This window comes from Mya arenaria, chromosome 6 (assembly GCF_026914265.1).
Source record: "Mya arenaria isolate MELC-2E11 chromosome 6, ASM2691426v1".
In the NCBI taxonomy this organism is placed as follows: Eukaryota; Metazoa; Mollusca; class Bivalvia; order Myida; family Myidae; genus Mya; species Mya arenaria.
The window spans coordinates 29585388-29610532 of NC_069127.1; the positions used below are offsets into that span (position 1 = coordinate 29585388).

Here is a 25145-nt window from a genome sequence, read left to right on the forward strand (position 1 = left end):
AGATGAAAATGGTCAGAAAAAATAAGGGCTGGTGCAATATAAGGGTAATGTACCCATACGAAATGGCGACAGTTGTCAGTGTGAAAAGGATAGTAAGAAACAATTTTACTAAAATGTAAAAGCTACCATATTATTTAAATTGTCAGTGTAATCTGAAACAAACATTTTTGTTTGACTAACTAAATCTTAAGTTAAACAAATCTAATTTTATCACACTATAGGTTTTCCTGAATCTATTTTTCATACACAGGTAATGGAAAACCACGATCGACTATTTTTAAAAGTTATACTTATGAAATAATATGCTATATTAAAAATAGCCTACTTAGTACAAAAAAATACATAAATTATAAAATTCATTTATCAATGTTTATGCTAATTTATGTTGATTATTTGATAAAATATACTGTTTTGTAAGGGGTGTATGTTAATTTTAAAGGTATCACATAGTTGATAGGGGTGATCTACTTACCTGCGTAAACCGTATTACCATTCCATACCCGATGTAGGTCAATCACTTACATAATCGCCTATTTTTAACTTTTGGAAAACAATTTGTCGTCTCTTACTGTAGGAGGAAACAGGAAACAAACATAAACAGTACTTCTTTATATTTATAAAACAGCAATGTGTGTGTAAATTTCTAGACGGACTGCGAAAATATAAAGGTATATATTGTATAGAAACGCTTTGCTATGTTTTACACTGTATATCGTATACATGTAATTAAATAAATTTAACACATACTTCGTATCACTTTTTCCATAGTAGAGTCTGTCTTTGTTACAACGTTATGCCATTGTTTTATTAGAAATACAAATAATTCTTCATGTTCTTGAACTATTTATTGTATATGTTATTTGCCAAATATTGATTATGTGCCTGTGCTAATGAGGAAAACGATACTAATGTGTAACCGAACTTGTGTCTAATTATAACACTTTTTTTTGCATTTTTATTGTTGTATGTATTTAAATATTTGCATTGCTTCATGGGATTACGGCCATAAATGTAAATCTCAAATGCTAAACAGTCGTGTTTACATTACAACTGCCATATTGCTATGTAGCTAAGACAATTTTTCTTAAATGACAGGGCACTTGCATTCAAAGTCTGTGATTTTATCTAAACTTATTGTTTTCCTTGTGCTATGAATGCGGGTTAAATAAGATTTCCAGAATGTTTAACTCTTTAAATCTTTTCCATCTTGCATTGAATGTCTGTGCTTTAAAGAGACTGGACACCAGATTTTCTCAAAATCGGCAAATAAGTATTTTCTTGCAAACAAGCCTAGAATTGTCAATAAGAGATAGTATTAGGCCGATAATACATCATTTTTCATAATTAAAATATAATATTTTGTCGCTGCTTCAGTTGAGTTTACCCGTTTAAAACTAGTGCATTTATAATGGTTCCCAGTTTATAGTGTGTATATTAAGCTTGTGAAAGTCACGTGATTAGCCCAGGTACATATAACGAATCTGTTTAAATTTACTGGTATTTACGTGGTAGACAAACCCATGCAATAAAAATCAAATTCGACCCCCCCCCCCCCCGCAAATCCTGCGAAAGATACATGTGAAGTAAGATTCAATGCGTTATACACAACGATATCAATGTTATGTAAGTTTTTGACAATTATCTTTTTTTCTTGCAATTGTATCATCTGATGTCTAGTACTTGTAATTGCATTCTAAAATTCCTAGTTACGGAACATTAGGAAAAATCTGCACCATACACAGTGGCGGATCCATCGGGGGGCACAAGGGCCCACAAGGGCCCATGCCCCCCCCCCTTAGTTGGCATGCCCTTATAAAACCTTATCTAAACCTACCTTAAACTGATGCCCTGGCAATTCAAACGCTACTCCCTACATATAATATAGTTTCCTTTTCATACCTATGCCACTTAATAAGATGTATAAAGTATTATTGAACGAAGAATTGAAATGAATCAACGATTTTATACGTATTTTAATACCTCCGTGGAAATAACTCATTCAGGTTGTTTGACAGTTGTGTCCCACCCACTTATAAATTCCTGAAACCCGCCATGATATGTAAAACACTACTCCATTTGTTATAAAAACTGCACCATATGTGAAATCAATTTAATAAGTAAATAATAATAATATATGTAAAAGATCTGCACCATATGCAAAGCTTAAAAATAAAACATTCGGAATGGTTGGTTTTTGCTATTGTCGTCGTCGTTATCATTGTCAAAAGCAGCACCGTCATCACCATAATTATCATTAATATAAAATGTGTTTGGGGTTTTAACTGTTCGTTTTTTCCAACCATAACATATATGCAATTCCAACTACGATCTGGACATTATTGTTTTCAAAACCATTACAAAAATGAGCAACTACTGTCAAAGTCGTTTTTAAAGCGCTGCAAAGCATTCAGGGAATAAAACAATGCAACACAAGGTTTAAATTTCTAAGTAGTTTCAGAGTAATATTAAAAATAGTATTTATTTGAAGTAAATTAAATATTATTATCTATAAATGTCCTAAGTGTCATTGAATTTCTTTTCGTAGTTTCCTAATCAGGTTATGGATTAAATTGCACAATGAAAATCAGAGTTAAATGGGAGATAACTGTGTTTAAATGAAATACTATCTATTAACGACGTATGCCTTTGCAACACATACAAGGTTTTGTCGAGTCCGCTTGCGATTGCAAGACATAGTTGTCACAATGGCGGTTCTGTGTATATGCGTGCAAGCGTGCGTGCGTTCGTGCATGCGTGCGTGCGCCGGTCCTTCCGGACTGAATCTTGTACGGACTGTATCTTGACCAAGCATAAACTAGTTATGAGCAAAACACTTGTCAAGAAGGTTCACCACGATGAGATAGAGTGTCTCGCAAGATATAAGGTCAACGGTTGAATTGATCCTTGGCCGTGCTGTATCTTAACCATGCATTATAGAATTTAAAAAAAACCCACCTTGCCATGAAGGTTCACCATGATGAGGTGGCGTGTCGCGCCCAATACCCAGATCTGTACCTCTTAGGTCAAGTTTCAAGGTCAGAGCTTAAAATGATCCTTGTCCGGGCTGTATTTTGACCATGAATGATAAATTCACCATGATGAGTTGGCCGGTGCGCACACGTCCCAGGTCTGTACCTCAAAGGTCAAGGTCAAGGTTAGAGGTCAAATGTATAAATGATCCTCTTCGTGGTTGTATCTTGACCATGCATTATTAAGTTCTTTTAAAAAACGCCATGGTGAGATGGCGTGTCGCGCACAAGACCCAGGTCTGTACATCAAAGGTCAAGGTTGCACTTAAACGTTAAATGTCAAAATGAGTACTGTTGATAGAACTGGTCTGGACTGAGCCTTATCTGCAGGTACACGTATTGTTCAACTCCATGTTATTGTGTGTTGCAATTTCATGCAAGAGTATTATGGCATTATTGGCTGTGTCAAAGGCTTTTTCAATGGGCTCGACATGTCGCTAGTTGGCATCTAGTTTTATAATACATGTGTATACCAAACCATTAATCTTCATTGGCGAAAGTTCGTGATAATTGACCCAGATAGCCAGATATATTGCTTAAAAGCTTGATTTATATAAACTGTCCGTAGACTAAGTCTCATTAAACCTTTTTTGTTTTATACATATCAATAACCTTTAACTATTACTTAGTGTGCATTTACCAAAAAAAGTAATATTTTGCTTAATGAAAATAATGCATACTAATAACTTTAAGCCATTATCAAACATTTGCCATACGTTTTAGGTGATAGTTTTGTTTTGTTTATTTTTGTTATTAGCGGTCTTACTCTAATTGCTCACCCACCCCCTTTCAAGAAGCGGGATTATATTACTTGCACATATCGGGTCGCCGGTCGGTCGGTCAGTAGATGGAACCTTGTCCGATTGGTAACTAGACAACACGTTGATTTGAGGTCGGTAGGTCAAATGTCACGGCCGTTGTGACATTGTACACAAAACGTTTGTCTGATTGATACTAGAGTATGCTTGGTTCTTGGTGGGGAGGTTGGTCATGACCAGCAGATGACCCGTAATTATTCTCATGTCAGTAGGACATAAGTCACGATCGCGGAAACCTTGAACACAAAAAAACTTGTTGAACTGATACTACGGTCCTCCCTTGTGAGGGAGATTGTCATGAATAATGATAATTTGATAATTTCCTATTGAGTTTGATGTCAGTAGGTTACAGGTTACGGTCGCTGTGACGCTGGACACAAGAAGCGTGTCCAATTTATCGAAACATCTTAAACTCCTTATAACAGGATGAACCACTATTTTTTTGTATAATTTGTATAATATTTATATTCTTAAGATTTTTTGAACTTTATAAGGAAATTATCTTCATGACAATCATGTTAAATTATTTTTATTAAGTAAAATTAAGACTGTTTAGGAAAATTTGCTTAATGAAATAAGCTACATAAGTGTGTTAAGCTTAAGAACTTTCGATATATTGGGGTCATGTGTTTTGTAATAAATGTCCTATAAGTTTAACAGACAATTGCAAGTCTAAATACAGTATGATGAGTCATTGCAGACATAGCCTCTTAAATACCTGTTTCATTTATTCAGTTGTTAGCTGGAAACTCAATGATGTACATATGCAAATAAACACATGTACCTTTAATGATGTAGTTCCACAAATGATATACTAGTACCTTAAATGGTGAATATTACATATTTCTACCAAGCGACATTTAGAATCAGTACAGCAACTGTACCTTCAACCCTACCTACTTCTCCGACCATTACTATTTAGTTATGAAGTTACAATAGCCACAATAAATGTTAATCATAACCTTAAATTACCCCGCAGACATTTAATGCGAAATGACTCCTTGGCTGAGGGTGAGATGTATAGATGTTTATAATGTAATCGTTATCTGTCCGACAAGGCCTAATCGGGAGCATTTGTCACGTGACTGTGATAGCTCTGGTTGTTTTTATGGAAAGAAGACCATGAATATACTTTCAATTAGAAAGATGGTAATATTACCAATCCATTTAGAATATAATGCATAATACACACGTATTGTTTGTATTTCCTGTATACAGCGTATGTGCCTAGGCATGACACCTTCCATGATTCAGACAAAACACGAAGATACGTTCAGCACAACGAGAGAATGAGTGGGTATGGCAATCCTTATAAAAAAAGATAAGGAAGTGTCCGCAGACGACAAAGTCATTCCATCGGATACAAAGGCTTGTAAATACTGCTTCAAAGAAATATATGCGCTACCCCTGCACACTCCTATCGATAAAAGACGAGAATTAAAAGACAATGGTATGTATGTGTCTAGGCAAGGTATTTTCTTTCATAAACAAATGATCATTTTATCTATCCACTCTCTCGATTTATTCGCATTTAAAGGCACTGTACAGTTTTTACATTTTGGTCATTTACCCCGCTATTATACGACGTAATGGTTGACATTTGGTTCTGATCAAAGTTATGCTGACATAGGACATACATGTCGACCATGTATGTGAAGAAGGCGGTTTTAAGTAAAGCTCTTGGAAATTATTCCAAAGAGCATCTTAAGTTATTCCCTAACTTAAGTCACTTTTAAGTATCTTATTGGTCATTTGATATAAAAATGAATTTCTTAAATGAATTATTTTCATTGACAATATTAAAAAAATCTTTAATGTTAAAAACACTCATACATTTCGTTTAATTTGATTATGAAAGTTTTAAGAAATCGATTCATATAAAGAAATGACATAAGAAGATTTATAAGTAAAGCCCCTCTTCTCTCCCACTGTCTTCAATAAACTTCAAGAAGTAAACCAGACAGTTGTACGTTATAACTTATACGCCGCTTAAAGAGCCCCGCCTTGTGTTATAACCGAAGTTTGATAAGGTTATTAGTTTCCACAAACAAACCTGTTTCTAAAATAACGTTTTGACAGTGCTCCATCAGACGGCGATTTTGTAAAGAGGTTTGTCGAAATTTCTCAATCAAACTCTGGTAAAAGACCGAAGGCAGTGCTCTGTAAGCTGCGTAGACTGCGCAATATTTCGTTTAAAATGGTAAAGAAATATTAAAGTTATCCTAGTTTAAAGTCTTTCATCGAAGCAAAAAAATGCCTTCTGGCGAATTATTTATGACACTATTTATCATGTGGTATACACACACCGCTAAGGCGTTTATGTGAAATTACTCGATTTCAAGCATGACAATCTTTTGACAAATTTCCTACCCCCTCTTTTATCCAATATGATTAGTTAAAACATATATTATTTCGCAGCCTCTGTCAGTCAATCTTCTAACTTTAAGTATGATCTCATTGATCGAGATAAGCTGTACACCGTTTAATTATTTATTCATCATAACAGAATACGGATCACATCCTCTGTAAATCCATCTTAGTTCATATTATTGTGAAACAGAAATTAGCCCTGTGAATATAGAAGGATATAATTATATTATAACTTGTTTATTTTCAATAAAAAGCGCCGAGGAGAAATAGAAAAACACCTCGCTTCCCGTTTCATTGCTCTGAAACAAGCAGACTGCAAACATTCACTGGTTGGCCACATTCAACTCCAACACGTAATTCACTTGCTCTTGCTGGCTTCATTTATACAGGTAAGACAATTACAATCCCGTTTAGATTACAATAAAAAAAGTATTGCTTTCCAAGCAGATGTGAACCAAGGGTTTGCTTTATATGTAGGTATAGCAAATGCTTTTCCTTATCTAGTAATGGGATATGCTCTAGTTTTTTTGTTAAACCTTTTCACAGCCTTGTCCAGTTCTTCAAGCTTATCAAGGGCTTTTGTAAATTTTACTTCGCATTCTAGAGTGTCTTTTCCAATGCATTGGGTAATATGCATGTATGTAGAAAGAAGCAAAATGCTGATAACAAACTTCATATATATTTGCTTTTGTGTAATTATATAGTATATATTGTCTATAAAGTATAAGTCAAATACAAATAACACTTGACTCATGTTAACCTGTTTATACAATACCACTGCACATTTGTCGATCGTGTATGAACCAGTTCAACAAAGTTTGTGGTTAACTGCATTTTAGGTCGACAAGACCTAGTTCGGTGCTTCTGTTGCGATGTCGGTCTCAAAGACTTCAGCGAAGGAGTCGACCCTATGAAATGGCACATCATACACTCTCACAACTGTGACTTTCTTATTGAGGTGTACGGGGAGGTTATATTGGGAAACATCAGGGTAAACGAAATGATTTTTTAATTTGACGATTAAGAAACATGTGAAATTCATGTTTAAACTTATAACCAGTCTCATTCATCAGAGGTTTGATAATGTTAAGTTTGTGGTAAGTATAGCATCATCATTCTGGTGTACGAGAATGCTTATAACGTGTTTCTAATCCATCTTTCACTGACAATAAATAGGAGGCTGCAACATTAATTGATGACGGCATATGTGTGTATTTGTTATCTGTTTAGTTGGATATGTTTAAGGCGAAGAAAGCAAATTTGAAATCAACTGTTTTTATTTGTTAAAACTCTCAATCTATACTGAATCATCTGCCCATTCTAACACCCTTTTTCCTGATTGACTAGGAAGCGATTATGCAGCCACAAGTTGGAGCTGTGCGACCTAATCAAAACAAAGGTAAAAAATGGATTCGAAAGACCAATTTTTTGAAACTTTACATGGAAACCGTTTCAAATTTGTTAATGAATTTAAAAGATAAAAACGAATTAAAGTAACAAAATCTTTACTTATAAAGAGTAAAGAAAAAAGGAAATACATTAATTCATATTTCTAGGCAACATCTGCAACATACGACATCTGAATTTAAAAATGTAACATTATAACCACGCGATAACGCTGGTATATTTTCTATTTAATGGGGTGGAATCTCAAAACAATGAGCAATATAATGGAAGCTTTTATTATCCAATCCGCACGACGCATCGGACGCATTGCACTTGTCCGTTTTTGAAAGAGAAAGTAGACTACCTTTTAATACAATTATACATATTTAAAATTTGGTCCGTGACTCTTTAAGCATATGATGATAAGTTCCAAACAACTGATATGAAACCCTAAACAATAAATTATCTTATTAACAAAGTCATCGGAGGAAACACCAACATCACAATGCAAAATAAGCTCACTTACAATTCTTTAAAAACAAAAGGCATGTTTAAAAATAAAAAGCCCTTTTATCTAGAACATTATCTCGTATAGCATTACCCGAAATATCAACCATAACCTAATTGTAAACTAATTTTTAAAAGTAAACACATTTTTGATTGCCTAAACGTACGCTGAACATATTATCTTTTAAATTACATAAATACCAATGCATATGGTTGTCCGGACCTTTTAACCAGGTTTTCAAAGAAAAACCAGGTTATTAGAATGGGATTGTCGTTTGGCGGAATAGCGGGCGGACGGCTGTCAATCATTAGTTTCCACCCAATAATTTAAGCTAGCATTGATGGATAGTAATGAACGTTGTTGTGTAGATAGTTCATTATAGCTTAAGATTACTTTTGAGGGGGTGGAGTCAAGGTCAAGGTCACAGGTATAAAAATAGAAAAATAACTTACATAAGAAATGATGGATAGTGATGAAAGTTGGTGAATAGGTAGCTTATGTGAATAGGTAGTTTGGAATTGCTTTGAGGGGATCGGGGTCAATGTCAAGGTCACTGTCACTAGAAATAGAAAAATGGTTTCCACCAAATAACTTAAGATAGAAATGGTGAATGGTGATGAGAGTTGGTGTGAAGGTAGCTTATGTGAAGAGCTAGCTTGGAATTGCTTCAAGGGGGTTGGGGCGCTCAAGGTCAAGGTCACTGTGACTGAAAATAAAAAAAAAGGTTTCCACCCAACAACTTTAGTCAAAACTCTGATGGATATTAAACACATAAGATACTTAACAGAGTAACTTTCAGCTACATCTCTTTCAGATGAAAGAAAAGATAAAGGTTGCTACTTTTTCCAAACTCATAGAAGAAATTAATTGGCTAAAAGTTCTGATTGCCCATATTAAAAACCTGGTTTTGTTGCACTGCAGCGCTTCCATGTATTTTCAAAGAACAACAGCTATTTGATTGTAATAGAAATATTGTTTTCATCGACACAAGGCAAATTCAAATAGAGTACATGGAAGAAAATGTGTTCAAAATTTCAGACCTTACCACAGAAAGAGTCCCCTCCTTGCGGCCACATTACGCCAGCTATGATGCACGACTTGTCACATTCAACAAATGGCCGAAACATTTGTCTCAGAGGCCCCACACTCTGGCAGTGGCTGGTTTCTATTACATAGGCAATGGTATAACAATATGAGCATATTTTATTAAATATGAAGTAATGTTGTGCTTAAATATCCAATAAAATGTAAGGTCGCGCTAAATCGATAATTGTACATGTACTATATGATTTATATCTTTAAATTTCTTCAAAAAAATTAAAGTGCCAGAGAAAATGCAATCAGTTGAATGCAATTGTTTGTGGACCAATGCGAATTGAGTTGTATTGGTTTGTGTCGATTGATAGTTGCGTCAGAAAGTAATATAAACAAACTGCTCAATTCGAGGGGTGAATGCAAAAAGGTTCTAAGTGACATATAAAGAAGCAGATAGAACCTTTCGCTTTCACCCCTCGAATTACAAACTATGTAATAAATAAATAAATATTTGTACGTTTATAAAAGTTAAAACAATTGACTGAGTAGGTCTGACCGACGCCGTGCAGTGTTTCGCATGTGGGAAGAGCCTGGAGCAGTGGGAGGCGGGAGACGACTCCTGGGAGGAACACTGCCGCTGGTCCCCGGACTGTCCCTTTGCCAGGAGAACAAAGGGGGACCAATATATCGCGCTCGTTCAGACTTTATTTGCTAAAGAGGTAAACAAATCCAAATAGGGAATATTCTTATTACTAAAGGTCCATTTATTGGCACCTAAATGCTATTTAATACGTTTTAACATAAGTAATTACGAAATGGTCATACATGGACAACATAAGATACAACGTGTCAGTGGGGCTTTGAGAATCAGTTTAAAATGAATTCTAAAACTTTTAAAAACATAAACTGAAATGAATATGGTTTTAGCGTTGATCAGTTACGTACAATATGTAACTGTTTATAAGACGAAACCTTTTACGGCTACGGCGCCATGCATCGTTGGAATGCGATGGAGATACTAAACTTCGTAGGGGATATGGCTGTCTGTGGCTAACGTGCTCTTGTTAAAGTATCTTGTCTACTCGCAAACATTTTTTAAACTTGTTATGCATTTATGTTCCAAATAACTGTTACAGTTAATGCACGAAAACAAAAACTTGTGTACGAAAGTTGATGTTGAACATTCAGCTATAAGGAAACGCTTGAAAAATAGAATGACCATTTCCTAATAAACAGCTGGCTATGTGTATTTCCAAAAACATCTTTATTTAAAATACTCAACCGGTTTTAACATACAAAAATCTTTTTTGACGTAACTTGCTGTTTCAAAAATGTAGTACTAAGATTTAAGCAAAGTGAAGTTACTGCAGTTGATTTTAAATTTTTAAACTCATTAGGTTTGTAGTGAAAATATCAATATTATGACTGTTCTTTTTCACTGATAAAATTTATTTCATATTTTACCGAAAAAACATGAAAGAAACACGTACATCTCACGTAATGAAACATTACATGAATAACATAAACTGTAAGCTACGTATGATAAATAAAAGAGTAATTTCTGATCAACAATTTTTCCTACATAGCCATTATTAGGCCATTTTTATGAAATCCTAGGCACGCTAAACTCATTTAGTTAACTAAAAATAATTATAATTTTCTTAGTGTTTGGCGTAAATAACTCTTTATTAACTGTCCTAGGTCCGAATATATTCGTATTCTGCTGGGAGGCAATACCCCGATGTCAAATACAGGACCCTTCCGAAGTGTTTTAGTTGTTAGTACATGTAAAACAATATACAAAACATATTCTTCTTCGAGTCAAAGGTTGGGCTATATAGTCACAACCCAATACTTGCGATTAAATAAACCACGGTAACAAACCTATTAATGAAATGTAATTCATGCGATTGTCATAAAAATAACCTACCATCAAGCTCTAAAAATGCTAAATTGGTTTATATTATACAACATTTGGTTAAACTCTCACAGTAAGAAAAGAAAACGAAAAGAAAAAACAGAAAGGATTTTTTTCTAATGCAATGTAGAATCCAAAACCAAAAAACGTTACAGGTATACAACTAAGTTCTCTTTAAACTTAATCATTGAGGTCATTATGAGGTCAAAGAGTTTTATATCAGTGTCTTTCCTCCACAAAAACGTTTACTCCATTCACACAATTTGTTCTATAAGAAATATAACAATAACTTATTTAGGAAGTGCATGAGATACAATACAAGATGATTACTCTGAGTACAGCAAAATTGTTGAACTTAATTTATCCCTATAGAACGAGGGACAGTCCTCTGAAGACATTCAGATCTCAAACAAAACGCAGAGTAGCTCCTTCGATGAACATTGGCACACGTGCATCATCGAGTTCGGCCTTCCATCTGTTGAGTTTAAGGAGGCTGTACGGCAACTCAGAAAAAGTGGTATGTAATATAATTATACCTTAACTGCATTCTCAAAACAAAATTTCCATATGGCATCTGTCGAGACAGATATCAGTACTTTTAACATTTAATGCCGAACAGAGAGAAAACATGTTAATGTAAAAACACTGTTGATCTGTACGGAAATATGGCTTCTTCTCGATCGGCAGATTAACTCCTTTAAGTTGACAATTTTATTATCGAGCCATCAGCCATCTAGTATTTATATATGATATTTGCAAACTTTGTTACCGATTTATATTTAAGGAAATATGTCTCCATCATTGGAAGATCTCATAATCGGAATAGAGAAAGTACAAATGCAACTGGAAAGACTCAGCAATTGCAACAAGAGACATTCGCTGTGAAAATACCAGGTCTGAAATCTTTACTGCTTTATTTACTATTAATCGACCTGTTTTTGATCGACTTTTACAGGACAATAAACCGAAGTCATCCTCAACATATAGTCTTGATGGTAATGAGAAGGACTATTTCATGTGAATAGGCCCTACTGTTTGGGGAATGGTAATCCCCGAATTTTATAGTTTTATTTATTGACCTCACCTTAAATATTAGTGTTATTTAACTTTATTCTCACAATGCAAAAAACTGTGTAACTTCACATATTTTGACAACCGGGCACATGAATCACAATGAATTGTAGCTGAAATACATGCAATACGTATAAAATGTTAATTATATATAAAAATAACAAGTAATTACATGCTTATTTTATTCAACAGATGAAACACATTCATCGATAATTTTAATACCGTCTTGCAATTTCCTTTTACCTGAAATCCGAGAACAAAATTTAATCACAACGCCACGAGAGAAAAGACCAGCTCCAACTCCCAAGTGGCAAATTAATAGTTAGGGAAGAAGGCAGCTCCGAATCCTCCAACCATAGCCGTCCCTACCCATTGGCAGGTCGACACGGGACAAGCTATCCAACAGTCACTTCATGAGCAAGTCCAAGGAATGGCACTTTAGCCATCGCCGGCTCAGATCGTGGGACAGCTTGACCAGGTTCCGCCGATGGCGCCGACAGAATTATGTGACCAAAGCCCTAATTACTAAAGTTTTATCGCTCATTTCTAGAATACTGATAATCATAGGTGTTCTGGCTCAGGTAGGTAGCCACGTACCACAGAACATTAAAGGCAGACTAGTTCAAGTTAAGTAGACTAGCTTCACCTCTTTATCATTCCTCAAGTCTGATAGCAAAACCCGATAGTGGCTGGAAATTGATACCACAACTTTCTTACTCTGAAGGATCTACTATTACGGATCGAATGTATGGTTCTTTACACTTCTTTTGACAATGACAATAGGATAAGTCATTTTTGGGCAATTCAGCCATAACAGCTAAAAGAGATTTGAAGTTTGAATACAAGATATTGCCCACAAGGGGATTTTCCACTCTTGGGTATTACAATACGCTATCAGTAAAACATAATTTATATAGCATTTACCAATGGGTCTCGCACAGTGCGAAAAAGAATCGATTTTTTTTAAAATTGACTTGTAGCCACTATTGCAGGCATTGACCTAACCAATCCTTTTGAATAACTTCATTGTTGTTGGACATAAGGGGTCAAAAATTGTCAGACTTTGGTCACCATCTTTCAGTGTACATATGGCGAGTTAGGAGTTTTGCAGATCGCTATATTAGTCAGAATTTTAGAGCATAAGGTTATCGAACTTTCTATTTTTTATTCTTATAGCCGTAAATCAAAAAGGTTACTTCACGGTCAGTTACAGGAGTTAGTCAACAAGTGGATTTTTTTAGGCAGGCAAGTTCGGTCACGTCGTTCATTCCTTAGAAGATATTATGATGTTATAGCACAACTTCAACGGCCCAAGCATAGGCTTCGCTTGTCAATGGAATTGAAGGAGGATATCAAAAGTCAAAAACAAAGTTTAGCGATGTTAAATGTTTGGTCCAATAGCGATCTGTGACAGTGCGGGTCCGCAGACTTTGAGGCATGGGACAGGGAGTTTTCCCCTTTAGTCAAGGAATGGGCATCTTCAGGCGTGTTGAGGGACCTCTCATTTCTGGAAATGTTAGCACTAATACATAGTTTTGAGCGGCGACCAATGTTGGTGTCACCTCTCTTATTACGAAACGCCGGATTCCGGCCCATTGTAGGGATATTCATGATACCGAGGTTAGGAACGCCAGATTCCGCTAACAGATTAAACTCGATTCGGATTTCATTATTCCTTAATCCAACATTATTGCATGTCATACAGATGAGCCTTATACACAAATCGATCATCTATCTGACAATATTTTACAATGGAATACTAGTACAGACATATCTTCTATAACAAACTACATTTGCTTAATGTCATATTCTTGCTGACTTCGCTAATACACTCAACAATGTTTAACATCTTTAGAAATTTCATTTTAAATGATATCTATTTTAATAATTGTTCAATTTTCGGTGGTTTTCTTCAAATGAATGGGTTATATTTAGCTGAACTTAAATTTGCTTAACTCATAAACGGGCACTAACATATTTGAAATATTTCCATTTCGGGTAGAATTCACAGCTTAGTTTTACATTACGTTTTGAACATGTCTCGCATGCGGCAAGTTTATCATATGAACTAATAAGGTTCTTCTCCCCTTTGTTCAATAAAACTCCTGCTTGGTGTTATGTTTATATACATATATCCGATTTATATCCAGTATTTTTCAGAAAGTGTCGATGGAATGCTTCCGGTGTGACGTCGATGCATGTTTCTGCCCTTTGTGAATCCATAATTAGCGTGGACTGCGCGTGCAAATATCAAGTCAATGTGTATCCTGTGGGTGACCAACCCATCAAGGAAACTATAATAAAAACATTGAAAGGCTGTGGGCGCAAGAAGCCTGAGTTTACTTTTTAACAATTCTGCTCACAGGCAATAAACATCGAATCAAAAAAAACTTTTGAGGAGCCTCAAACTGTAACCGATAAGTTTTTGTCATTACCTAAAATAGGTAATGTAAATTGATGACTTTTTGATACAATTAGTTAGTTTAATTAGTTAACTTATAAACCTATATGTGCTGAGATATAAGAACACTTCTATCATCTAGCAAGTGTTTTGCTAGTGTAAAGTTATTATATCAAACCAGATATCGACTTAGAACGATTTGACTCTTTGCTGTACTTAAAGTTTTATTTCTCACCACATTTTCATATTCTGCGTAATTATCCATTCCCATTGGCTCCTCACCAAGATTTATTTGAGATTATTCGGCTATTTTTTAACGGTGCATACTGATGAACCTATTAAGATAAAGCGGTCTTTTAAATTGCTTTAAACCGCATAACACCATTTTGTAACCCCGGCGCATTAATGTTTTTAACATGTCAAGTCAAAAAGTAGATCCAACGATAACTTACTTCAATTTGCGCGACTAAAGACTACCGCGGTAAGTTTTAAAACTTTCATGTATTTGTAAAATCGTGAATACGCTTTATGCATGAGTAAAGTTATATTAATGACTTTCTTTTTATTAACGTTTACAAATTATAGATTTAATTTCTGGAAATATCTTGAGCAAAGTTTGTTGAACTTAGAGGTTTAAGTGACCGCGCGTATATGGAATAAAATATCACCTTTTTTTTAAAACAGAAAGTTTGTCTCGTTTATAAATCTCTTAAATTGTCGTTTTTCACGCTTAACTGAGATTATAAGTATCTTCCATGGCCGAGAGTGTAAGATAGGTTCATTCCGACCCGAGCGTAGGTTGTTTTGCAGGAACGAGGTTTACCGAGAGGGTCGGGATGAACCTATCTTACACGAGCGGCTATGGTAGATGCTTTTTCTCCCACCTCAGTTAAACAAAATTTAGTAAAAATGTATTTTTTGTTGGAATTCTTTTGTGCTTAGTGAAAATAATTGCGTATGGATATGCAATAATTCGTGATTGTCATGGATATGCGCGCAGTGATTCAGATTATGTTAATAGTCAAAACGGCCTTTAAATAGTTCTAAGGAGAGTGAATCATTATTTCTTAAAAGGTGCGTGAAAACTGTTGTATGGTGACATTTGAAGCGAGAAATAATGAATTAGCGTTCTAAAGTTTGCCACGAGACAAAGTTTCTATGATGCTACAGACGACAGTCTTCTACAAGGGAGGTAATTACAATGTAGTGACCATTAAAAAAGAGTTCCATACGGGCATTTTATTTTCGCCCATGGGCAAGATAAGAATTTCTAGCATGGTTAAATTATTGGATCTACTTATCTGAGGTGGGAGAAAATGGGCCGATTGTTCAGATCTTTGTTTAAGTTAACATGGTGATTAACGAGATTATTATTAACTTTTAAACGTGAGGTATTTGCTCATATGATGTACTCATATGTTTGAATAAAACAAGTACAACTGAAATATATGTCTCTAATGTTGTTAAAAGATACTATAGATCACAAGTGTGACCATTAAACTTCCAGAGCAGTTTTGAAAGTTTACAACGATGGTTTTTTGGTCATTATTCTTTATTTTAGACATTGAAATTAATGCATTACTAACTTGAAATTTCATTTGTAAATATGTTTGTAAATAAACAGGGTTGTTGTTGAAGTTTGTTGCTTTTTTCGCGGTTGCGTTTGATGGTCGAAGAAACATTTATAAATAGGCTAAAACAACATTCTACATCGAAAATTGCACTCGTTTTTTCTTTTGCATAAGAATGATTTAAGATTCATGAAATAGCACTTTGACGAAACCTTCTTTACAAACGTATTAAAGGCGCACAATATAGGTTTGTTTAAAATATATTGGTATAATGTTAATGCAATTTCATGTTTAACTCGATTGACTTAAATGATTAAACCAAAACACATATGATTTAGGTACAGAATAAAAAAATATGAAGCTTTATAAATGTTTCTTTTCTTTATTAATACTATGCAGCCACACATTCGCCAGTAAAAAAACGCCAAAAAACGATATATTGTTTTATTATTTGTACCTTAATTATATGCCTTTTTATTTTGATCATTAAAGTCAAATGAGTTAAACATGACTAATGCATTAAAAATAAAATACAATGTATCAACCTATCTTGTGCACCTTTAAGCCAATAAACATACACTCAGATGTTCGACACGAATTTGGTCCCTATCTCAAGGAGGTTTTTGAAAACTGTGGATATGTTGTTTACATAATTTGAATATTAAATATTATCATTTTTGTACAAGAGTGAAAAATGCTGATGACCTTGCCAATGTTTCACCAACTTCACTGGACTATAATGTTGTTTTTGTACATATTAAATGTTTATTTTGATGTTCAGTTGAATGCCTTAGAATGATAGACCTTCATAAGATTTGTTTTTATTTATACTAGATAGACTTCATTTCTTTTAGTAATTTATTAATAAACGGACACTCGTATGCGCTTCATAATTATTTCGCATATCCTCCCAGCCACTTGCTAGGCAGAGGGGGACATTACTATTTTTGGCGCGTTTGTTTGGCGGACTGTTTTGGCGGGAAATTTCAACCTCAAGTAATGGGAGTATTTTATTTATTCTTTATAAGGAGCATCGTGGCGATAACTTAAATATGTTTTGTTGGGCGAATTTAGGATTAAATGCGTCAAATAAAGATGACGTAAATCAAGACGTCATCTTTTACAGTTGTAACCCTCAAACCTCACTTTGCTGTATGGTATGCATTTGAATGAATAGGCTAAAACAACATTCTACATGGACAATTACACACGTAAGTTATGATAAAAATGATTAATACTTCATGAACAAGCACCAAAATTTGAATATTAAATCATTAATCATTTTGACGCAAGATGCAGAGACTGAGAATCTGTCAATGGTTTCGCCAAAACAGCTGGACATTAACGACTTTTTCATCATAAAAGTGAACGTTTACTTCCTTGTTTATGTTGCATGGAAATTCAACTTGGAATGTTGAAGCTATACAATTAAATAAGATATTCAAACTGTATTTATTTGTAATTTTTAGTTATTTATTAACGGAAGGAACACACAGAAGTACAACGCCATTTACACATATCAATTAGTTTACTCGAACACATTAATTCACGTCCGGCCCCTACGATAGTTGGTCTATGACTTCAGAATGACACCATACCACCTAAAAATATACAAACAAACTTTGATGTAAACAAATGAACAAATTGGACATACACCTTCTTACAAAAGGTCAACACTAAATCCAATGCCACTTTAACTACAAATGGGCTCATTCATTTAGTACCGCCAGGCCACACTTGTTTTGACGGTTTGTATGGTGGCTGATTTCTGCTTGTTCTTGTTTGAACATTTTCGAGGTGAAATACTTTCCACATAGCGGAGCAAAAATGCTTTGCCACTTGGTAAATTTTCAAATTAGTGCATTATGTGTTTGTTTGGTTTTATATTACTACTTGGTCGACATTAGTGAAAAAACAACCAAATTGCCTATGCAGATTTTAAACAGTATAATAGAATGCAAGTTTAAAAAACATATACATAGTGCCGTGACATTAAACCGGCGCAGTTCCAACATGGGATATGTACAATATCCTCAATAGGAAGAGCATGTGACTCAAGTTTTATCAATATATTTTAATAGGTGTGAAGCGGACACGAAATGCAAGGCTCCCATCAACGTCAGCGAAAAGTGACTTTGACTGAACGGCGCAGTTCCTAGATGGATTATGCACATAGCCTAGATATATACAAGTGACCAAAGCCTTATAAAGGTCATTCCAGAAATTAGAAGAGACCAAGTACATATATCATAACATTGAACCGGCGCAGTCATACACGGGCTTTGCAATCACATTAATGTGCAGTATATCGGAAAACACTAACTAACAAAGGACTTCGACGATGAGAGTGGTCACTGTCGATCTTCGCCTTTCTTTTATGACCGCGTTATTAGTTGATAATGATTTTTGAGATAATTTATAGCAAACCTGCTGGACCGATATTTAAGTATTATTCAAAAGGCAATTCACGAGATCTTCTAACAATCGGCTATTTAATAGGCAGGTTTTATTGTACTAACACTACATGCCCAACTTAGCTAAATATTCACACCACTGCAATGTCAATACAAATCGATTGCTATTGAATCTGTAAGGTAGGTCACGTCAAATGGATGACAATGTTATACCAGCACAAATATTTAGGGGTATTTAAGTCGTATTTTTCATCTCCATAGAATAAAAAACACATACAATATTGAACACGCTATTTGAGCCCCGTTTATATCCAGCAACATCCTCAGAAAAAATCCTCGAAAGGTTGAAATGTTTTCCTCACCACAGGTGTCCGGTGCGTTGTTTTGACCGCCACCCCCTCTACTAACCCCCGCCCCCTCAACAACCCACCATTTTTTTCACATATCTCAAAAATATCTAGATATTGTTTAAACATCATAATATGACATTACATCCATCTTTTGACAATTTCCCATCTGTGACAAAATATATTATAGAAGGGCAGACATGAAAGCCTGCTGAAAATACACATCTACTTGCTATAAACGCCTTAACTTTCTCAAAAATTGGACAATCTTGACAAAGTATGGCTCTTTTTGTGGGGAGGACCCCACTCTAAGAATAACCATAAAAACACCATCGCTCTTTAAATGTAAAACATCTACACATCAAATACTTCCAAAATGGCTAAGTCGGAACACATCTGACTGATTTCTAATCGCCGATTTGTCCAGAGTAAAATGCGCTTATTTCAGCATGTGCAAACGTATTCCATCGATAATTTGTTTAGAACATATTTACTTAAACACTTACCGTTAGAAACAACGTGTCTTGTCGTCTCGTAGAACCTTAAACTCGTAAAATAGAACTCGGGTTTTGCTGATCGCCATTTCATCTGTATCATAAATGCGCTTGACGTCCTTGACCCGTCATGTGGTTCCGTTTAAATCGCTGGCTCCCCGCTCTGATCCCATCGGTTACTGTAAAGCAGAGAACCACAGTTTATTATATAAACAACTGATTGTGAATTGTAAACACAGAAAATGGCATTAAATGACGAACAAAATCTGGCCTTCCAGCATATTATTGATGGTCATAACGTACTTATAATTGGCCCAGCAGGTATTGGCAAGTCACATCTAATAAAAAAAACAACTGTTGACACACTCAAACAAAGTGGTAAAAAGGTTTACATTACAGCAACAACAGGAATAGCCAGTAGCCATTACGCTGATGCAACTACGATACATAGATGGTCTGGCATTGGCGATGGACGACACTCTGTTGAGGATCTTAAAGACATTATTTCTAACAATAAGCAGTATTTAGATGTAAAAAATAGAATACATGAAACTGACGTGCTCATTATTGATGAGTGCTCTATGATGAGACAGTTGCCACCCGTACCTAATACATTGTGTGGGGATGACGGGGATTATTGTTTCTCTTCAAAGATTTTCAATAAAATGTTTCCCCATCAAATTGAACTTAAAGAAGTTATTCGCCAAAAAGAAACTGACCTTATCAAGGCAATTGAAGAATGTTCAATGGGAAATGCGAGTCCTCATACTGTAACTTTTATAAGAAGTTTGAACCGGCCATTGCCAGAAAAAGTGTCAATCGTTACACCCATGTTATTTTCCACGAATGAATTGGTAGATGATTTTAATAGGAAAAGCATAATTGAACAGCCCGGCCAAATGTATGAGTTTATTGCAACTGACACTGGAGAGAAGCGGTATCTGGACAAAATGACAGTTTCAAAAGTGTTATGGCTGAACATTGGTGTGCCAGTGATACTAATGCACAACCTTACAGACAAGCTTGTAAATGGCCTGCAAGGATATGTCACTGGCATCACTGAGGATGGCCCTGTTGTCAAGTTTGCTGGTAATGAAGTCCCAATTAAAAAAAGTAAAATGTACAGGTATGTTTGTTAAATTTCTTTCTTTAAAAAAATTAAAAGTTTTAAATATTTGTACATACTTCTTTTTAAAAAATGGGCAACCAAAAGTTAAAAACATTACAGATAACTTATTCAAGATAAAACTGTTGAAAAATAAAATAATTTATTTAAAACACAATATCTTATGTGACTTAGTATTTCATTGTGTTTTTTTCAGTTTTCAGTCCACTGAAGAATATGGATGTAGCAGTCAGGGAACAGTATCCAATCAAACTTGCTTTTGCAATTAGTATACACAAGTCCCAAGGAATGACACTGGACAGGTAGTTATGGTGATGATATAACAAGGTTAAGAATCGGCCACCGGCCAAAATTTGCAAAAAAATAATTAAAAGCGCCTTTTTGGACCCTTAGCTGATCAACTATTTTCAAGTTAAACCTATTTAGAACCCTGATAACAGTATGTGCATGAAATCCAAGTCCACTTATATATGCAGTTCTGTAATTATTTTTTTATTAAACAGATGCATTTCTCGACTCAACTGAAGGAATATTTAATTTTCATTTGCTAAAATTGCTAAATGTACTACAAAAAAACATGTCGATTTAAATTTAAATTTTCATTTAAGGGTCGAAGTAAACTGTAAAGGTATCTTCAAACCAGGACAGTTTGGGGTAGCCTTGGGAAGATATCGCAATTCAGAAGGTGTGAGAGTTGTAAACTTCGAACCAAGTGTCTGCATTTCACAACCTTCAGAAGTAAAGCACTTTCTGCTAAACATCACAAATTCACCATGTCTACAGGACAAGAGCTTTTGTCAAGCTAAAAGGTTAGTATGTTGCCTGACTAATACCCGCAAACCCCCCAGCCAACATTTAAAACCATTTAAATTTCGATTCTGAGGGAGGGCCGAAGGTCAAATGGTTGAGCCCTAAGTCATGCCCCTCTAACTTCGAATTCCTGCATCTGTCCCTGGCATGTATGTCTATATACCTGTATTTTGTCTCTCTGTCTGTCCGGCTTGTTTGTGTCTGGCTCTCTTTTTGTCAGTCTGTCTTGCCCTGTCTGGGTTGTCTTAATTTAATGTTTAATTAATAATTATGTAAGCAATGAAAATATTGTGTGCATACCATTGCGGCTGGAGGGTTGCTACATTCGTATGACTTTGATGGGTCTGTGCATCGATAAGTCTTGCAAGGATCGCTTTCTGGGCTCGCTCTTCATCATACATACAGTTGTAAGGCATGGCTGCCATACGATTTTTCCCTGCATTCCCCTTCTGAGAGACCATATTTTGACCTAGAACTATGCTGTTGAGTGATCGTCTGTACTGCAATGCACTTGGATTTGTATTAGCACCATTGTACGTGGAACGTTGTTGATTAAATGTGTTTTCAACAACATCAGAGTTTATCAGTCCTGGAGTAATGTACACTTTATTTGATTGAGTCAGCAGAAGTCACAGTTCAATGAAACCAACAATACATGACTGAATATCTTCATGTGCTTGATGTGACAAAATACATTTTGAACGATTTTTAGCAGAGAGAGATTTTTTGTTCCTGGCATTTTTTCCCAGTCATTAAACCATTTTCCAATTTCTGAAAGTTCAGACAGTCTTTGGTCATCTACTGCTTTTATTGGCCTCATATCTCGGAAAATTCGAATTAATTTCGATGTTTATTTAAGAAGTTCAATTACTCCATCTAACACAGAACCTTTTCTTCCTAGATACTGTTGATATTGCAGGAAAAGATTCAACATCTCAGAATCTAAAACATCTTCGGCTAGGTGATTTCTCATTTTCGACTGGTTAGAAGGGAACATATGTTCATTTGTCAGTTTCCTGTGTAAGTGTAAGGCATTTGCCTTGTCCCATTTATAACAGTCAACAAACATTTGCCATTGGACTAAATTTCCACTGTTGAGTACTAAATTCCGAATACTTTTTTTCTGAAACTCCACTTTTTATGATGTTATTCCGGAATTTTTTGACAACATGAGAAAAATCCATCATAAAAACCATACTTGAAAAACTACATGGGCTTTCACACCTGAAACTTTCAGGACATTGTCCAATATTAATTTTCATAAAAGACCTGTTACTCTGGGCACCATCTAAACATGTATACAATGTCTTAAACCCATACATTTGTAATTTGTCCACAGCTTCCCAAAACAGCAAATATAATTCAGGAGCTCGTACTCCATCTGAAATGAAGTGTGTTATAAGGAATCTAAACCCTGTCACCCCTAAAAAAAATCAAGCTGAAGTGCATGTGTCCCTATTGTTCTCTCATTTTTTCCCTTCCTCAACTTATGGGATAAGTTTCCCTCTTCTCCTACATCAGTTAGCCCTACTAGCTCAATAACATCTCCTGATTTTGTGATTTCAATATCTGCTTCAATTGCCATTTCATCAATGATTAAATCACCCATATATCCTTCTTCGCATAATTCTCTCCGTACCGCATCTTCATACATCCACCGAAACAAATCTTCATCAAAACCAACACTCTGCTTAACCTTTGTTTTATAATGAATCAAAATACTTCTAGATGGAAATAATAAGTATCCACTTCCCCTTACACTTTCATATGGCTTTTGCAGTACCATTGTAAGCAAAAAATCATGATGTTTTTGCTCCATCTTCTGCCCTTTGGGTGCTTTGAATTATTTCAGCTTGATTTAATAACATCTCAACCATTTCATCTTTTGCATTTGGAATTAAAGCTTGAATATCCTCTCTTGTTACCTGTTTTCTTATTGATTGCTTTTTTCATTATTATTCTGATCTATGTTTGTGAGTGGGATATTTTCTTTTTCAGTTTTGGGTTTTCATGGTCACCCTGTGGTTTAGTATTAAAAGTCATTTTTAAACATTTCCTGCAAGTCTGGGATATGTATGTCATTGGATCCACTCTGTTGCACACCACTGAATGCAGACGTCTTCCTTCACTATCATTATTGTGCCATCTATTAAGTACATGAAAGCGACTTATTATCACTGACATTGTCACCTTTACTCCTTCACAAAGTCTAACCACAGATGCTGCTTTTACAACAATTTCAATACCTTCTTTTGTTGAAATAAATTTGTTGCTAGTAAATATGGAATCAAGGTTTATTTCAGTTCCACTGACATGAAGTGACCATATTCCATCACAAAACAATGTTACTTTCTTCATTATATCATTTCCATCACAGTACTGATTTGTTCCAATGGAGAACTGTACACTATTCTTATTTGTAACAATGTTTAAGACTGTATTGGGTAGATTTTCCCTCAATTCCTGTGTTGTGTATGCTGTTGGGGTAATATTGCTCAAGTCTGATTCATCCAGCTGTTTTAGACAGAGTCCTTCATATACTGTGATTTTTGATTTCGATTTTTTTCTTATTTTGTTAGCACTGGGGAACATTTTCAGAATGTGCTCAATGAACAGTCTTTTAGTGTAAGTGATTTCAACCCGACTTTCCTTCATCTCAAAATCAAATGCATTGTACAATGCATTGACCTGTACACTTTTAGACTCATCTTCGGACACTCTGGATAACAACCTATAAAGAAATAATGTAATATTTTATAATTCCTGTAAAATATATGGACAGACAGACAGGCACACACGCACTCAAGCACGTACACACACACACACACAAACACAAACAAATAGTCAGACAGAGATATACATAAATAAAGTGACAAACATAATAATTAACAGCATCCATATTGCTATTGTTTAACTTTCATAATATCTGTTAGTTGTAGGATTTCAAGCAAGGGACAAAACCAATTATTGAGAACTTTCTGTACTCAATAGTGTTACCTACCCGTTTTTTTTTATCAGAGACAGATCATATTGAAGCTTCTTGTAAATAAGCCTTAAAGCTGCACCTTCACAGATTGACAGTTTTGACAACTTTGACCACAGTTTTCTACAAACATTTTTGTTAAAGATGCTTGTACTATTCTTCGACTATGAACATTTTAGGAATTATACTTAAAGCTGCACTCTCACAGGTTTACCATTTTTACCTTTTTTTGTCTTGGATTGAGCAAATTTTTGCGTAAATATCTGAAAACCAATAATATAAGATTGCTGACAAAAGATCAGATCGTAGATTTTCATATTTCCGTTCGAAAATTAATGTTTATTGGCCTAAACCGTTACTAACGGTTTAAGGAAAATGCATAAAACATAAATTTTTGAACTTAAATATAAAAATCTGCGATCTGATTCTTTGTCAGTAGTCATATTTAACTGGTTTCCATGGATTTTCGCATAAATTGACTCGTTCTAAGACAAAAAAAAATGTAAAAACGTTCCATCTGTGAGAGTGCAGCTTTAAGAAATGATTTAAGATGTTTCATGAATACCGACCCAATTCTATTGTGAGTTATCTCATATAACTGGATTGAAGGCATTGATTCAAAAAATCATCTGATTCAGAGACAGAAATTAAAACAAATGCTAACAACAGTCAATCTGTGAAAGTGCAGATTTAAAAAAGCTGTTTGTCTCAAAAGCAACAAAGTTGGATAGACATATGTTTTTTTTGTTATACTATTATATTTTTGATAAGTTAGATAGGTTATATGACTATTTTAATTGTTTTGTTATATAATTATGCTTGAAATTATGAAACTCTAAAAATATTGTAAAACTGCAAAATCAG

At 34.8% G+C, this 25145-nt stretch overlaps 1 protein-coding gene and 1 pseudogene across 2 annotated transcripts; one reads left to right on the plus strand and one right to left on the minus strand.

Moving 5' to 3' along the window:
• Positions 1–386: 386 nt before the first annotated feature.
• On the plus strand, positions 387–16173 carry LOC128237405 (baculoviral IAP repeat-containing protein 3-like). 2 transcript variants are annotated; one of them, XM_052952923.1, is made up of 10 exons: positions 389–668; positions 5066–5297; positions 6472–6606; positions 7057–7208; positions 7565–7616; positions 9150–9293; positions 9696–9865; positions 11437–11581; positions 11849–11958; positions 14296–16173. In XM_052952923.1, exons 2-9 carry the CDS (start codon positions 5147–5149, stop codon positions 11947–11949), a joined length of 1050 nt encoding a protein of 349 aa, XP_052808883.1. In that variant the 5' UTR covers positions 389–668; positions 5066–5146; the 3' UTR covers positions 11950–11958; positions 14296–16173. The 2 variants fall into 2 exon arrangements, with proteins under 2 accessions (XP_052808884.1, XP_052808883.1); XM_052952924.1 differs by having other exon boundaries at positions 387–668; positions 5102–5297; positions 11849–16173.
• Positions 16174–21005: 4832 nt separating this feature from the next.
• Positions 21006–23953, minus strand: LOC128237686 (uncharacterized; annotated as a pseudogene).
• Positions 23954–25145: the final 1192 nt, after the last annotated feature.